Here is a 16,043-nt window from a genome sequence, read left to right as displayed (position 1 = left end):
ATCTGTACATGTCAGGCTTGCCCCAGCTAGGTCCCTAGGAAAGAAAGACTCTCAACTCCATTTGATGGAAGTGATGAGCTCTTTTACTAGAGATTAGTGGTTGCAGCAAAGCAGGTCAGTACTAAAGTGCCTGTGCAAAAGGTTACAAACTTTCCCCCCTTATCCCAGCCCTCCCCCCCTTGTCCAGTTCATCTTCGACCAATGGTGTGCTGTTTACGTGTTTTGGGAACCGCTGGGGTGTTTGGTTCAATCCACATATCTTTCTCAGGCTCTGCAGCCTTGAAGACTGGAACAAGCTGGTTCATACCTCTGGTTTCTGTCAAAAGTCCTTCTAAGTCATCTGTACACTCTACACACCAATTGCCTATTTCCGCTCCCCTCTCCCCTAGCAGTTGATGGCAGGATGCCAGTGAGGTTTCCATCTGAAGATGGCAGATCTGACAGAACATTTAAGGCAATGTCTGTCCCCAACAGGATAGCAAAGGCAGGTCTTTCTGGATCTCATTTTTCCTGGGGACAGCAAGTTCATCCAAGTCCTCCAAATGACGCACATCCTGGAAGGCCTGTCAAATATAACTTGGAAACCAAAAATGTGGGTATGCCACTGGTCCTTTTCCAGATCGCTGGGATACAGTTACCCTCTTAACCTGCAGTTGGTTTCTCCCCCCCCCCCAGAATCATTCATACCCATTCGGATTTAGGTATCTCTCTCCCTGGTATATAATACACTCCTTGCATTTGTCAGGAGAAACAGGCATGTGTTTTTTTAATTTAGTAACTTTGATACTGGCAGAGTTCTGTGACCACCTGCAGGAAGAAGGAGATAAGTACAGAAATAATACATCATTTTGTACCCAGGGTGTGAGCTTATAGTCTCATGCTCGCACTCTGCTTAATACCATCCTTTGCACACCGCTAAATCATTAATAATTTTATTAGCAGTGAGAAAAGCAGATCTGGATTACCTCTGATTTGAGCCACTCTCATTAAATGTACTTTCTCATCACAGAGTTCTGGGAGAAGATTGCCAGGAAGGGTGAGGGGAATGACAGAAAGAGGAATGTGTGGCTTTTGCAGCACTTCCCTGTCACAGAATCGCTTGTTCCAAACTGGCAAGACAGGGAACAAAGGCTCTGCTTGAATTTAGGGAGAGGAATGAAGCTGGACTGTGACTGTCCATTGAAGGGAAGCACTTCCAGGAGTGCCGTATGCACACTGTGTGGTTTGTGCTTTTCGTGACTGAAGAACATAAGCAGTTGCTGCTAGAAAAGAAATGCCAAGGTAGTATAGCGTCATCCCCAATTTGGACTGGGTGTGACGGGATATAGTTCTCATGGATCCACCTCCAGACCCGTCTCTGGACACCAGTTTGGAGGAAAAGGGCAAGTTTGAGTATGCAGAGGAAAGCACGGAGCCGAGTGTTGATCAGGATCGGGGCTTGGAGAGTGCTAGCCTGATGGAGCAGCCTCAGGAGGGACAGGCTGAGGCTGAGCCACAGCTACAGTGAGTTGGCCAGGAGGCTCCAGGCCAGGACCGGGAGCAGCTATAACCTGTTAGCAATGAGGAGGAACTGGAGTTCACACCTCCTGATCCAAGGATATGTAGAACAGAGAGGAAACAGGCACAATACCAGTCAGCTAAACTACACGCGAGGAGGCAGCACCACAGTGCCTACTTAATCTTGCCCTGAGGACTTGAGCATTGCTGGAGCAACGTGCCAAGTACTGTGCTTGTGTGTTCATGCTGTGTATCCTGATGTGTTTGACTCCTGGACTGCTTTCCTGGACTTTATGTGTGCCCATTGGACTCGGTTACCCAGTGACTCTTGCCGTGCTGAGCTTGGAATCCAGACCTGCACAATGGGTGCTTTCCGAGGACCTGTTTGAGGGGTTTGAATAAACACCTGTAGAACTCTTACTGTATGTGTGTGTGTGTGCGTGTGTGTGGCACAGTAATCTGGATCCCCCGGAGGGAGGGGCTTCTTCCCAGAGGATGAAGAGGTAGCGGATTCTCTCTATAGGAGGAGTACAGTAAAGGAAACTTCACATGTTGTTCTTGGTTCTTGGGGCCTGACATCAATCCTGCCAGACTAAAACAACTATTGCATCACTATAGATCTACTCTGTGAACTGTTAAGGAGGGGCTTCCTTTACTCTCTTCCTGCTTACCAGACATTCCAAGTTCTGCTGCCTGTGAAAAGCAGCCCCTCCCTCCTGGAATCCATTCCACCACACTGGGAGACTATATATGATCCATAGGCCTTTGCTCCTAATGACAGGAAATGGTCGTAAAGTGCATGTCATAACCTTACAACTTAGCCCTACTCCTTTGTGTTTGTACTGTGGCAAGTACATAAGGGGTGTGTGTGTATATATGTATGTATGTGTGTGTGTATATCTATATATCTATATAAATATCTATATGTGTGTGTATATATATATATATATATATAAACTGGAATATGGGATTCATGTTGAAAGTATTTGAGTAAGAATAAAAGGAGAGAGAAACAAAATAATTTTATTCTGGGAGATTATTATACATCATCTAGGCAGGCAGAAGGGACGCGGTGGCTCAGTGGGTTAGGATGCTGAGCTTGTCAATCAGAAGGTCGGCAGTTTGGTGGGTCGAATCCCGAGTGCCTGTTATTCGTCCCAGCTTCTGCTAACCTAGCAGTTCGAAAGCACGTAAAAATGCAAGTAGAAAAATAGGGACCACGACGGTGGGAAGGTAACAGCGTTCCGTGCGCCTTTGGCGTCTAGTCATGCCGGCCACGTGACCACGGAGACGTCCTCGGACAAGCGCTGGCTCTTTGGCTTTGAAACGGAGATGAGCACCGGCCCCTAGAGTTGGAAACAACTAGCACGCATGTGCGGGGGAACCTTTACCTTTACCTTAGGCAGGCAGAAGATACCAAGGAGATATTTCAGCTTCAAATGACCAGATTTTCAAAGAGATTTCATGGATTCCAATTATCTTGGCACCTGCTGGGAATCTAAATCTGTCAAGAGTCAGAGGTCCAACCATTATTATTATTATTATTGGCCTATATTGCTGATCTCTTCCTTTGTCAGAAGAAAGAAGAGAGGCCTGGCCATTTTGGACATAAACTCCACCAACAGGAAAGGGTTGGTTGAAGATATGTGCTCGGCCCTTTGAGAGAAAGTAATCATTTTATTGTGGAATTCATGACATTCAGAGGAGGAAAACTGAAAAGAGTCAGAGCTGCATAGTAGATTATGGGTTCAATCGTAAACAACCCTCTAAAGAAAGAAAAATGGGGGAACTATAAAGAGGCCTATATAAAGAAAAACAAGAAAGTCCAGTTGCCTCCTGAAAAAGCACCTTTGGGACAACCATGACCTGGATGACTGAGAATCTCCATATCCTCCTCCAGTTTATTTTCTGACTATAGGCCACGAATCCTGTAGTTGGGCAATCCAGTCCTTTAAGGATGAGATGGGGGGAGAGGGAGGGTTGGCCAAGGGCAATTCAGGCACAGGTGCAAAGTCCTACCCCGTGGCCACTTTGAAAGGGCTGAATCTGGTGTTGCGGTGTACCGAGTTATTATAGACCACCTAAGCAAAGGGCAAGAGGTCGGTCCAATTGTCCTGTTGGTAATTTATGTAGCATCTCAGGTATGGTTCTAGCACCCCATTCACAGACACACACAGAGAGACGTTGTGGCTGCTGAGGCTGCTGCAGCCGGATATCCACCTCCATCTTTGACTGCTGCAAGGGTGCATGCGCTCACCCCCCTCAGTCGCTGATGCTGGGCGCAAATGATCGTCTAGTCGGGAAGCTCGGGCAAGAGCTTCGCACACCTTGAGATTTTCGAAAGCCCCCCGCATGAATGTGACGGCTTGCTCCATCATCCAGTTGGCCTGGTCGTGCTCTCCACCTGACGCTTCCTCCTCCTTCTCCAGTTCTTCCAACTCCATCCTCTGTTGCTACCGTTGGGTGCCTTGGCTTCCACAAATAAGTCACTCCTGCAGGTTTCTCTCCCCTGTCCAACTTCCTTCCAGTGCCCCTCTTCTTTTTGGCAGCCCCTCAGATATTGGAAGACTGCTTGTCAGGGCCCACTTCAATACTTCGTGCTAAGAAAGTAGAATTCATGGAAGCAGTTTCTTCCAAAAGGAGCTTTTATTAGGAGAAGCTGATAGCAGGCATAATAGACAGGATCTGAGGCCTTCCTGCTCAGATCAATAGGTTAAAAGTGTCCCAAGCAAAACCTCACCCCATAATTCATCCAGTCCGTTCGAATGGGCCAATCCCCAGGTGTTAAGTCCATTGTGGGAAAGAAGAGATAACATCAGGCCATCTCCGGGCTGCAGCAGCGATGTATTGTCAGCTTTTCACACCTTCCCTTGTGAACGTGGAGATAAACCAGTTGCCGGAGGTACATTCCTTTCTTCTCCCCCCCCCCTTCTAGCTGACATCAAGGGGAGAGATAGTTCACAGAAGAAGTATGCAGAAAGAGCAAAGTGTTACATTGTAGTGATAGAGGAAGTCAAGGCAATAACCAGCAATCGTTCCCCCCTCCCTTCCAGGAGTATGACAGAACCCAGAAATGGAAAGAGAAAGGAGTTAGAGTTAAACAGAGAAGTTCTTAGAATATGGGTTCTGGCACTGCTGTCGTGTCAGCCCGAGTCCTTCTTTTCATTGAACTAAAGGTTCCCCCGCACATGCATGCTAGTCGTTTCCGACTCTAGGGGCCGGTGCTCATCTCTGTTTCAAAGCCGAAGAGCCAGCGCTTGTCCAAGGACGTCTCCGTGGTCATGTGGCCGGCATGACTAGACGCCAAAGGCGCACGGAACACTGTTACCTTCCCACCGAAGTGGTCCCTATTTTTCTACTTGCATTTTTACGTGCTTTCAAACTGCTGGGTTGGCAGAAGCTGGGACGAGTAACAGGCGCTCACTCTGCTACACGGCACTCAGGATTCGACCCGCCAAACTGCCGACCTTCTGATCGACAAGCTCAGCGTTATATGTTTTACTTTCCAGTCCCCTGATCATCTTTGTTGCTCTTCTCTGCACTCTTTCCAGAGTCTCAGCATCTTTTCGATAATAGGGCGACCAGACCTGGATGCCATATTCCATTTTCCATCATAGGACTTGTTTCTGATTCCCCCCACCTTCCTCTTCTTCCTTCTCTGAGCCTGTTTCAGTTTCTCTGAAACCATCTTGTAAGCCCCGGGGACAGCAGGCTTGAGTGTAATCTACCCACAGCAAATGAGATAATGGTTGCCTTCAGGTTGAGAACTATTCTCAAGCCCCAGCAATTCATGAATGGAGAGGCAAGATTCCCTGGGAGCTTCATCAATCACTCTTAATGCCAGGAAAAAAGAGAGTCTGGAGGCAGAATCTTGAAAATGGAATCTGTGACATCCTAGCCGCCGTTCATTAGTGAACTCATTAAGGTGGAGTCTCACTAAATCATTGCAGCTTCTTTCTCTCTAATTGCTTAACTGAAGCAGTAAAGGCTCTTATACCAAATAGGGCTGAACTATCCATCTAGTCTTCCCTTGTCATGTTTCTTGGAAATGCTTCTTTTCTTTTTCAACCTCCAAGCATTCCCTTACACAATGCTTTCATTGCCATTCAAATATGAAGCACCCTCTTGTTTGGGGTGAAAGGGGTAGAACTTTGTGCTTCAGCTTGTGCAGGGGTTGGACTAGAAGTCCTCCAAGGTCCCTTCCAACTTCCCTTCTGGTATGCAGTTGGCCCCAATTGTCAGGCTGATCAGTCAAGTCAATGCTGTTTCCCAGCCTGGGGACAAAAAAAATTCCCTGGATCAAAAGTTGACTCTTTTTTTCTTCACCCCCAAAAGATCCACCTGACGGACAGGATGGAATTCTCTGAGTCCAAGAATGTCTGTTTCCAAAATATTGCACAAGTGGTGGTCATTGATGTGGTGTCCTCCAGGCATGGGGACAGGCTGTTAAATTGAGAGTTTTGGCGTGGATGCCCTGCCTACTGTAGACATTTTGTAATTTTGAGGAGGGGGCCTTGACCCATATATTCTGTGTGGGGTATTTGTGTTTTGTTATTGTTGATGTTTTATGTGGTATGTTTGCTGTGCAGGGATTTGTCAGATAGATTGGTGGTCTTACAAACATGAGAAATAAACAGTAGATAAGTGGTCAAGTTAATTGTTCTGTCACGATATTTCTCCTTAGTTCCAGGTTGCTTCTCTCCTTGATTAGTTTCCATCCGTTGCTTCTTGTTCTGCCTTCAGGCGCTTTTGAGGATAGTTTGACTCCCTCTTCTTTGTGGCAGCCCCTGAGATACTGGAAGACTGCTGTTATGTCACCCCAAATCCTTCTCTTCATTAGAGTAGACATACCCAATTCCAAGGGACGCGGTGGCTCAGTGGGTTAGGACACTGAGCTTGTCGATCAGAATGTCAGCAGTTTGGCGGGTCGAATCCCGAGTGCCACGTAACAGAGTGAGTGCCTGTTACTCGTCCCAGCTTCTGCCAACCTAGCAGTTCGAAAGCAAGTAAAAATGCAAGTAGAAAAATAGGGACCGCTACGGTGGGAAGGTAACAGCATTCCATGCGCCTTTGGCATCTAGTCATGCCGGCCACATGACCACGGAGACGTCCTCGGACAAGCGCTGGCTCTTCAGCTTTGAAACGGAGATGAGCACCAGCCCCTAGAGTCGGAAACGACTAGCACGCATGTGTGTGGGAACCTTTACCTTTACCTTTACCTTACCCAGTTCCAGCAATCTTTCCTTATATGTTTTAGCCTCCCGTCCCCTGATCATCTTTGTTGCTCTTCTCTGCACTCAATTTCATCTTCTCTCCTTACGTGCGAAGGAGAAAGGCAGGCAAAGGCCACTGACTCAGCAAAAAGGCCTTGGGCTACCCCTGAGTCCCTTTATGTCCAGGCAGGAGAGGATTCTTATCGACTCTTCTGAAGGAAAAGTGCATCATCCAATCTCCAGATCGACAGACTTGAAGGGAAGGCCTCAGCCTTTTTGCTCGGGCTTCTGAACGCTGCAGGTAGTCCTCGACTTACAACTGCCCCAAACTTCTGTGAGACATTTATTAAGTGAGTTTTGCCTCATTTTATGTCTTTTCTTGCCACAGCAATAGCAGTAGCACTTAGACTTATATACCGCTTCACAGTGCTTTACAGCCCTCTCTAAGCGGTTTACAGAGTCAGCATATTTGTCCCCAACAATCTGGGTCCTCATTTTACCGACCTCAGAAGGATGGAAGGATGAGTCAACCTTGAGCTGGTCAGGACCGAACTCCTGTCAATGGGCAGAGTCATCCTGCAATAGTGTATACTAACCACTGCACCACCAGGGTTCTTCAACACTCAGTTGCTAAGTGAATCACTGCAGTTGGTAACCCGGTTGTTAAGTGAATCTTGCTTCCCCATTGATTTGACTTGTCAGAAGGTGACAAAAGGGGATCACATGACCCCGGGACACTGTGACCGTCAAAAATATGAGCCAGTTGCCAAGCCTCCGAATTTGGATCACGTGACCACAGGGATGCTGCAGTGGTTTTAAGTGTGAAAAACAGTCCTAGGTCACATTTCCCCTGCCGTTGTAACTTTGAACGGTCACGAAATGAACTATTGTAAGTATGCCTGTGGGTTTTCCTCCAATCACCATGTCTGGCAATGTGACAAGCACCTGGGGGCTAGTGGAAAAGGAGATGAAGGATTCTTTTCTCATGGCTCCACATTCTGAGTCATGCAAGGCTTCAGGGATGTGGCTAAAGCAGGGCTTTTCAACCTTTTCACCCATTGTACCACTTTTAGGATATGGCAACATCCGAGTACCACCAGTCGCCTAGCAAGGGGTCAAAAACTTAATGACCAAAAAAAAAAAAGGAAAAAAAGTGATGAAGGACAGGTAGTCCTCGACTTACAACAGTTTGCTTAGTGACTGTTTATTTATTTAATTATTTATTTTAATTCCATTGATATCCCGCCCTTCTCCGAAGACTCAGGGCGGCTTACAAGCTTAGCAGTAGCCTTCATTCTATGTATATGCCTGCTTATTAGGGCTTTTGGGCCCCCCCAAGCGGCATTATTACAAAGTCAGCTTAATTGCCCTCAACAATCTGGGTCCTCATTTTACCTACCTCGGAAGGATGGAAGGCTGAGTCAACCTTGAGCCTGGTGGGATGCGAACCTGCACTGATTGCAGGCAGCTGGTGTTACTTAAGGAGGCCTTAGCCCACTGCGCCACCAAGGCTCTTTGAAGTTTGAAGTTACAATGGCACTGAAAAAGTGCCCCCCCCACCAAGCCTCAGAGTGCCCAGCGGCGCTCTTCCTCCTGTCCAAGGTTTTCATTGTTGGGAGCATTTCTGTTGAGGATTTGGAGTGTGGGTATTTGGTTTTTATTCTCCCCCCCCCCCGTGTGCTGGGTGGTTGCAGCAGGTTTTGGTCACTTCACATGACCCTGGGACACTGTGACCGTCATAAATATGAATCAGTTGCCAAGCATCTGAATGTAAATCACAAGACCCTGGACATGCTGCAACATTCCAGCTGATCGGCGCTTCTTCTGGGCTCAGCAGAAGCGCCAGGATCAGCGCTGAGCTCCAGCTGGATCCTGGCGCTGTTCCTGGTGCTTCCTCTGAGCCCTGACAGCCCTGCAGCTCCAACCGTCTCTCGCTCAGGCTTGTGCGGTGCTGCCACCGGTTCAGCTCATTCCCCTCCCCCTCTACCACTTGTCTAGGATAGTCGCGTACCACCTGCCATGTGCCAAGGTACCACAGGTGGTACCCGTATCACTGGTTGAAAAGCCATGGGCTAAAGGTTAACCTTGGCACTTAAGGAGAAGCAGTGTGAAATGATGGCCCAGTTCAAAACCAAGTCCACCAAGTCAAGACAGTGATCTCGACCAGGCAGTCAAAGCCCTGTCCTCAGTGAGCTGAGGACAGCCAGGACTTATCAGGATTTGCCAGCCTCATGTGGAGTTTGATGCCCTCATTACCCAATCAGAATCAGAATCAGAATAGAGCTGGAAGGGACCTTGGAGGTCTTCTAGTCCAGCCCCCTGCTTAACAGGAGACCCTATATCATTTCAGACTAGTGACTGTCTAGCCTCTTTTTAAAATAGAATAGAATGGAATGGAATGGAATAGAATAAAGCCGGACTTTGGAGGTCTTCTATCCATCCCCCTGCTCAAAGGAACCCTATACCAGGGGTCGGCAACCTTAAACACTCAAAGAGCCACTTGGACACTTGGACCCGTTTCCCAGAGAATAATCAATTAATTAAAAAGAAATAGAGGCTGCTATGCATGAGTTTCTCTGTCTCTCTGTCTCTCTGTCTCTGTCTCTGTCTCTGTCTCTGTCTCTCTCTCTCTCTCTCTCTCTCTCTCTCTCTGTCTCTGTCTCTGTCTCTCTCTCTGTCTCTCTCTGCTCTCTCTCTCTCTCTCTCTCTCTCTCTCTCTCTCTCTCTCTCTCTCTCTCTCTCTCTGCAAATGGCAGAGGATGACTGGGAGCCGCAGGAGAAGGCTGAAAGAGCCACATGTGGCTCCAGAGCCGCAGGTTGCTGACCCGTGCCCTATGCCATTTCAGACAAGTGACTGTCCAATCTCTTCTTAAAAACCTCCGGTGATGAAACACCTACAAGCAAAGCCATATACTAAAAATGGAGGACTAGAACACTAAACTTGGAATAAAATAGCATCTAGAATAATGAGACGTAGTTGTCTTTGGAAAGGACGCAGGAGACAGAGATCCTGCTAAACTATTGAGTGTTTATAGTAAATTTGTTCCAGCAACCAATCGATCAATCAGCGTATAGCTGGAAGGGATCTTGGAGATCTTCTAGTCCAGCCCCCTGCCTCAAGTAGGAGAACCTAGACCATCTCAGACAGGTGACTCTCCAGTCTCTTGTTAAAAACCTCCAGTGATGGAGCACCCATGATTTCTGGTGGGAGGGAAGCTGTTCCACAGGTTGATTGTCCTCACTGTTAGGAAGTTAATTCCAGGTTGCTTCTCTCCTTGATCAGGTTCCATCCGTTGTTTCAGAGGAGAGGAAGGCTGGAGAATAACCCTGTTTCCCACACACGCCTGGCCCTAATGCCTAGCGTGACTCCCCAGTCTCCCAAAGGATTTGTCTTCCCTTGCATTTTTGGCATCTTCCCCCCCCCTTCCCCCTCCTGCTGGATAGAATGGCTTTAATTTCCCAACAGACGCCTCTCTCCCTGTGATGCGCTGTCAGCTGGGCACTCGGAAACCGTGCCTTGTTTTGCTGCATGCAATGGGCTGGAGCGTTGTCGGAAACATGACAAGCAGCCCGCAAGTGTCACCAGCGTGATCCAAGTGCTCAGCCTTGAGGGGTTTGGAAGCACGTAATAATCTTCGGCACCTGCTGAGCAGGTGCCGTCTCATCGCCGAAGAGATCTTGCTGGCTTCATTAAGCACACCAAGGGGGTCATGATGACGAGACCACCGTGGTGGTTTACGTTTCCAGCTTCTGATTGCCTGAAAGAGGGAACCGCCTTCTTTCTTATCCGTTCCTCGGTGCTGTTCCCAATGCCCCAATAAAATATTTGAGCCGTATCTTTTACTATTGACAGAGCAAACGATAATAAATTATTGATGGGAGATTTATAGCGCCCGTTTCACCAGCTTCCCCCAGCAGGCTCTTGAGATCTCTCCAGATTTATTCCTACCTCACCAATCTGCACTGAAGAGGTCAGCTGACAGTGGGGTGAAGAAGTTGGAGGGCTTCATACGCTCAAAAGGCGACTCCTGGTTGAAGCTTGTAGTGAAGAGAAGGTCCACGGAAGACACGATAGCAGCATTCCAATATTTGAGGGGCTATCACAAAGAGGAGGGGGTCATCCTATTTTCCAAAGCACCTGAAGGCCGGACAAGGAATAACAGATGGAAAGTGATCAAGGAGAGATTCATCCTGGAAATAAGGAGAAATTCCCTGACAGTGAGAACAATCAACCAGTGGAACAGAAGTTGCCTTCAGAGGTTGTGGGAGCTTCATCGCTGGAGGCTTCCAAGAAGAGACTGAACTGCCCTCTGTCAGAAATGGTATAGGGTCTCCTGGTTGGGCAGGGGGTTGGACTAGATGACCTCCAAGGTACCTTCCAACTCTGTCATTCTATGTTCTATGATTTACAGCGTTGCCAAGTTCTGTCCGCTGTTTGCTCTTATGACTAGCTACCCGTCCAGGTTGTTGTGAGGCTAAACATTGCATCGCCTGCTGGCTTCTGTTCCCTCTTTTCATTAAGAAAAAAAAAGCCTCAATGTCCCTGGGAGGAAGGCTGGGGCGCCTTTGCAATTTGCTTGCCTGGTGCCAAGTGCTTGCCTTTTTCTGCTCTCTCAAGGTCACGGCAAAAATAGCTGTTCTCCTATGATTGGACTCTAGTTTGCATGGCATGCTAAACTGGGTCAGCAGAGGTTAGCGTGTTGTGCAAACAGGATCCAGTTAATTAACTCCGGCAGAAAACCGTAGTTAAACCTTCCCACCTCGCGGGCTGCATCGCACAAATGAATCCATAGCTCCCTGCCCCAAAGGGATCCTGCAAAAATAAGCCTTGCTTTAGGGACTTCCTCTCTGCCCACTGTGAGATTGTCTGCATGCAGTCCAAAGCGGAGTTTGTCAACCTCGCTGGCTGGGGGATTCTGGGAGTTGAAGTCCACACATCTGAAAAGTGCCAAAACGCTGGTCGACAGGCATCGATTCTGAGGGCCCTTTTTGAAGGGAGAGGGCGGTTAAGAAATACTAAATACAGGTAGTCCTCAGCTCATGACCACAATCCAGCCCAAAATTTCTGTGGTTAAGTAAGATATTAAGTGAGTTTGGCCCCATTTTACGACCTTTCTTGCCACAGTCGTTTAGTGGATCCCTGCCTTGGATATGTTAGCAACCCGGCTATTAGGTCAATCTTCCCCATTGACTTGTCTTCTCAGAAGGTCACCAAAGGGGATCGGGTGATCTTGGGACACAGCGACGGTCATAAATCTGAGTCACTTGCCAAGCGTCTGAATTTTGAGCACGCGATCGTGGGGATGCTGCAAATGTTGCCCCTGTGGGGAAATGGATCATCAGTCAACTTCCTCAGCGCCGTCGTAACTTTGAACAGCCACTAAATGAGCTGCTTGGAAATTCCCTTGCACAGGAAAGGACAGACCCTCGGAGAGGCTGAGGTCACCTGGGCTGTTGCTTTCCGGGAGGAGGGAGTGACTCCAGCGGCCCTTTCTGTGATTTAATTTTGTGTGACATTGGAATGCAAGAGAGGCAGCTCAACTCCCAAGCCTGGAGATTTGGTTCGATCCAGCCACAAAAAACCGCAGAGCTAGGCCAGGCCAGATTTATTTTTATTTTTATTTTATTTTATCAGATTTATATACCGCCCTTTCCCGAAGGACTCAGGGCGGTTTACAGGGTATTTAAAACAACCAGTACAAAAGTTAAAACAAATTGGGGGAGGGGGGGTGTCGCACCTTCTGCCTTGATTCCCGAAGGAGAGGGGAGGGAGGCCCCCTTCTCAGACCGGGGGGGGGGGTGCAATCCAGACCTTCAGCAAAAAAGCACAACTTGCATTTTCAAGAACAAACAAGAAGATGAAAGAAGTCCCCCCAAAAATGAAAACGAAAGCAAAAGTTTTTGAATGTTTTTTTTTTTTTTTTTTACAAAATGGGAATGGGTTGTTCTCCCCACCAATTATCCTTCTTTCTGCTGGATCTTCAGCAAAACTTTTTTTTTCCTCTGTCCCTCCCATGCAGGGAAAAAAAGATGAAAGACAAACAGGTTAATGGCTGAAGTGCAGAGTTAGGAAAATCCGGAAGTCAGGCTGCGTATTTGACATTGGGTTTGGCTAGACTAAAGAAAAGAAGAAATAGGGGAGACGTGATAGTAGTCTTCCAGTATTTGAGGAGATGCCACAAAGAAGAGGGGGGTCACGTTATTCTCCAAAGCACCAGAGGGAAGGACGAGAAACAACGGTTGGAAACTGATCAAAGAGAGAAGCAACCTGGAATTAAGGAGAAAGTTCCTGACAGTGAGGACAATCAACCAGTGGAACAGCTTGCCACCAGAAATTGTGGGCGTTCCATCACTGGAGGTTGTTAAGAAGAGACTGGACAGTCACTTGTCTGAGACGGTATAGGTTCGCCTGCTTAAGTGGGGGGGCTGCAACCTTTCTGGCTTTATGGACCGGGGGGGGGATGGTTCCACATGAGTGGAAGTGCACACACTCAGCTCCATTTGTGCTAGCGGCAGGCATGCCACCTGCCACTCAAGCGAATGGAGTGCGCGTGCACAAGCTTGCCTGCTGCTCACACAAGTGGAGACGCGCATGTGTGTGGTCACCACCCGCTTCCACGGCCTGGTTCCAAACAGCTCACAGCCCTCAGACCTGGGGTTGGGGACCCCGGGGTAAGCGATATACCTGTCATTTTGTTTTCTCTTTTCAAAATCTGTTGCTAATATTGACTGAGGGAATTGAATGTTTCATGTTAGTAGAGTAGAGTAGAGTAGAGTAGAGTAGAGTAGAGTAGAGTAGAGTAGAGCTGGAAGGGACCTTGGAGGTCTTCTAGTCCAGCCCCCTGCTCAAGCAGGAGAGCCTCTACCATCTCAGACAAGTGACCATCCAGCCTCTTCTTTAAAAACCTCCAGTAATGAAGCGCCCACGATTTCTGGAGGCAAAGCTGTTCCACTGGTTTATTTATTTATTTATTTATTTATTTATTTAATTAAATTTTTATACCGCCCTTCTCCCGAAGGACTTAGGGCGGTGAACAGGGCATATCTTAAAATTACAAAAGTACAAAAGTTAAAAAGGAATTAAATTATTGCCCACAATAAAAACAATAATATATATATATAAATATTAAAACCCTAAGTAATTCCCCATCAGGCCAGGCCAGCTTGTTCAAATAAATGGGTCTTTAACCCGCGCCGGAAGGAGCGGAGATCCGGTGCCATCCGGAGCTCAACCGGCAGCTGATTCCACAAAGCCGGAGCGCCCACAGAGAAGGCCCTCCCCCTGGGGGCCACCAGCCGACATTCCCTGACCGGAGGCACCCTGAGGAGGCCCTCTCTGTGGGAACGCACGGGGCAGAGGGGAGTCGACGCCGGCAGCAGGTGGTCCCCGAGGTATTCCGGACCCATGCCATGTAAGGACTTAAAAACCATCACTAAGACCATCCTGGTTAATTGTCCTCACTGTCAGGAACTTTCTCCTTAATTCCAGGTTGCTTCTCTCTTTGATCAGATTGAAGCCATTTTATTCATATTTGTCTAGACTGGGTGCAGTTTCCGCCTTTTTCGAGTGGTACCTTTCAAACCTGTCTGTTGTGAATGACAAATGGCCTGTCGGTCTACAGGAATGATCTAATCTGCCTCTTCCTCCTCTTTCTCTCCCTTTTCCTTTGGGACCTTTTTTTTCAGGAAGCAAACTGCTGATTTTGGTGCTGTGCTTGAACCTCCCATCAGAAGTGGAGTTGTGTCCCGGAGCATGCGTGTGCTACAGTGAACCCAAAATCACCATCAGCTGCCAGCAGCAAGGGCTCGGCACCATCCCCCTTGAGATCCCAGTCCAGACTCAGCGGATTTTCCTACACAACAACCGAATCAGCCTGATCCAGTCCACCAGCTTCACTTTCTGCCGCAATTTGTCCATTCTCTGGATCCACTCCAACAATATTAGTCTTATTGAACCCGGGGCGTTCTATGGGCTTGACAAATTGGAAGAGCTCGATCTCAGTGACAACGTGAACCTGAAGTCCATCGATCCTTCTACTTTCCAGGGCCTCGTCCACCTGCATACTTTGCACCTGGATCGCTGCGGGCTCCTGGAGTTGTCCACGGGTCTCTTCCGGAGTCTTTTCTCCTTGCAGTATCTCTACCTGCAGGACAACAGTCTGCAGGAGCTTCTGGATGACACGTTTCTGGATCTTGCTAACCTCACCTATTTGTTTTTGCACGGGAACAAAATCAAGAGTTTGTCGGAAAATGTGTTCCGGGGCTTGGTGAGCCTGGATAGGCTGCTGTTGCATCAGAACCGGGTGAGCGTGGTACATCGCCGGGCATTCCACAACCTTGGGAAAGTGATGACCTTGTACCTTTTTAATAACAACTTGACAGTGCTGACGGGAGAGACGATGGCACCCCTGGGGTCTCTCCAGTACCTGCGGCTCAACGGCAATCAGTGGGTGTGCGATTGCCAGGCCCGGTCTCTCTGGGATTGGTTCAAGCAGTTCAAAGGGTCTTCCTCGGAACTGGAGTGCCACTTACCTGCTCATCTGGCAGGGAGGGACCTCAAGCACTTGCAGAGCACCGAGCTGGAAGGCTGCCTCGACTCCTTCAACCAGATCCGAACCAGCGTCTTCAGCACCAAGACCAGGTCCGGCAAACTGCCCACAGCAGACCCCACTCTCAATCCCCAGGACAACGTGGGGAAATGCTGCCAGCCGGAGACGGATAAATCTTTCATTTATGAAGCCAAAGCCAAGGCGGGGCCTTCTTCTCACAGCAACCAGGCTTCCCCTAACAATCCACTCAAGGATAAGGAAAACATGGCCAAAACCAAGCATCAAGTTGAGGAGGCAGATCTCCCCAAAAATGGCAGCAACAAGCACATCAACGATTCGCCCTTTGGAACGTACCCCAGCCCGGTCAACCCCCCCTTGACCAACTTGAAACCTGAGTTCCCGGGTCCCGTGGAGCCCTCCACCACCCCGACCAAAAGGAGGCAGGGATGTTCTAGGAGGAATAAGTCCAGGTCCCAGTGCCGCATGGCACAGCCGGCTCCCAGTGCCAGTCCCAGCCCCCCAGTTCTCCCAAGAAGCCTTCTGCTGCCCCCCGTCGTGTGGAGTCTGTTCTGCTTCTCTTGAAATCCAGCCTTTTGGTTACAGGAGGGGCTCTCCGCTTTCAGAGATGGAAACAGGAGGGGGGGGGGAAGGCAAATCCTCAGCCCCAAAGGTTGCGAAGGAGAAGGTGAAGCTATGGCCAGAGAAAATGTTGTGATGCTAAACATTTACTGGATGCCTTTATAAACTCTCTCTCTCTCTCACACACACACACACAAACACACAC

The 16,043-nt window shown here is 48.5% G+C and overlaps 1 protein-coding gene across 1 annotated transcript in view; it reads left to right on the top strand.

The window, feature by feature from the left end:
* The window catches only part of RTN4R (reticulon 4 receptor), a gene marked incomplete at both ends in the record, with an annotated part of 126,596 nt that extends 110,755 nt beyond the window's left edge, over positions 1 to 15,841 (top strand). The window contains one exon of the mRNA XM_083373385.1: positions 14,397 to 15,841. Within this exon, the coding sequence (XP_083229511.1) occupies positions 14,397 to 15,841 (1,445 nt within the window). The remainder of the gene's footprint in view (positions 1 to 14,396) is intronic.
* Between the last annotated feature and the right edge of the window lie 202 nt (positions 15,842 to 16,043).

The sequence above is a fragment of the Vipera ursinii genome (assembly GCF_947247035.1).
Source record: "Vipera ursinii genome assembly, chromosome: 14".
Lineage (NCBI taxonomy): Eukaryota > Metazoa > Chordata > Lepidosauria > Squamata > Viperidae > Vipera > Vipera ursinii.
This window is presented reverse-complemented; position numbering and strand designations above follow the sequence as displayed.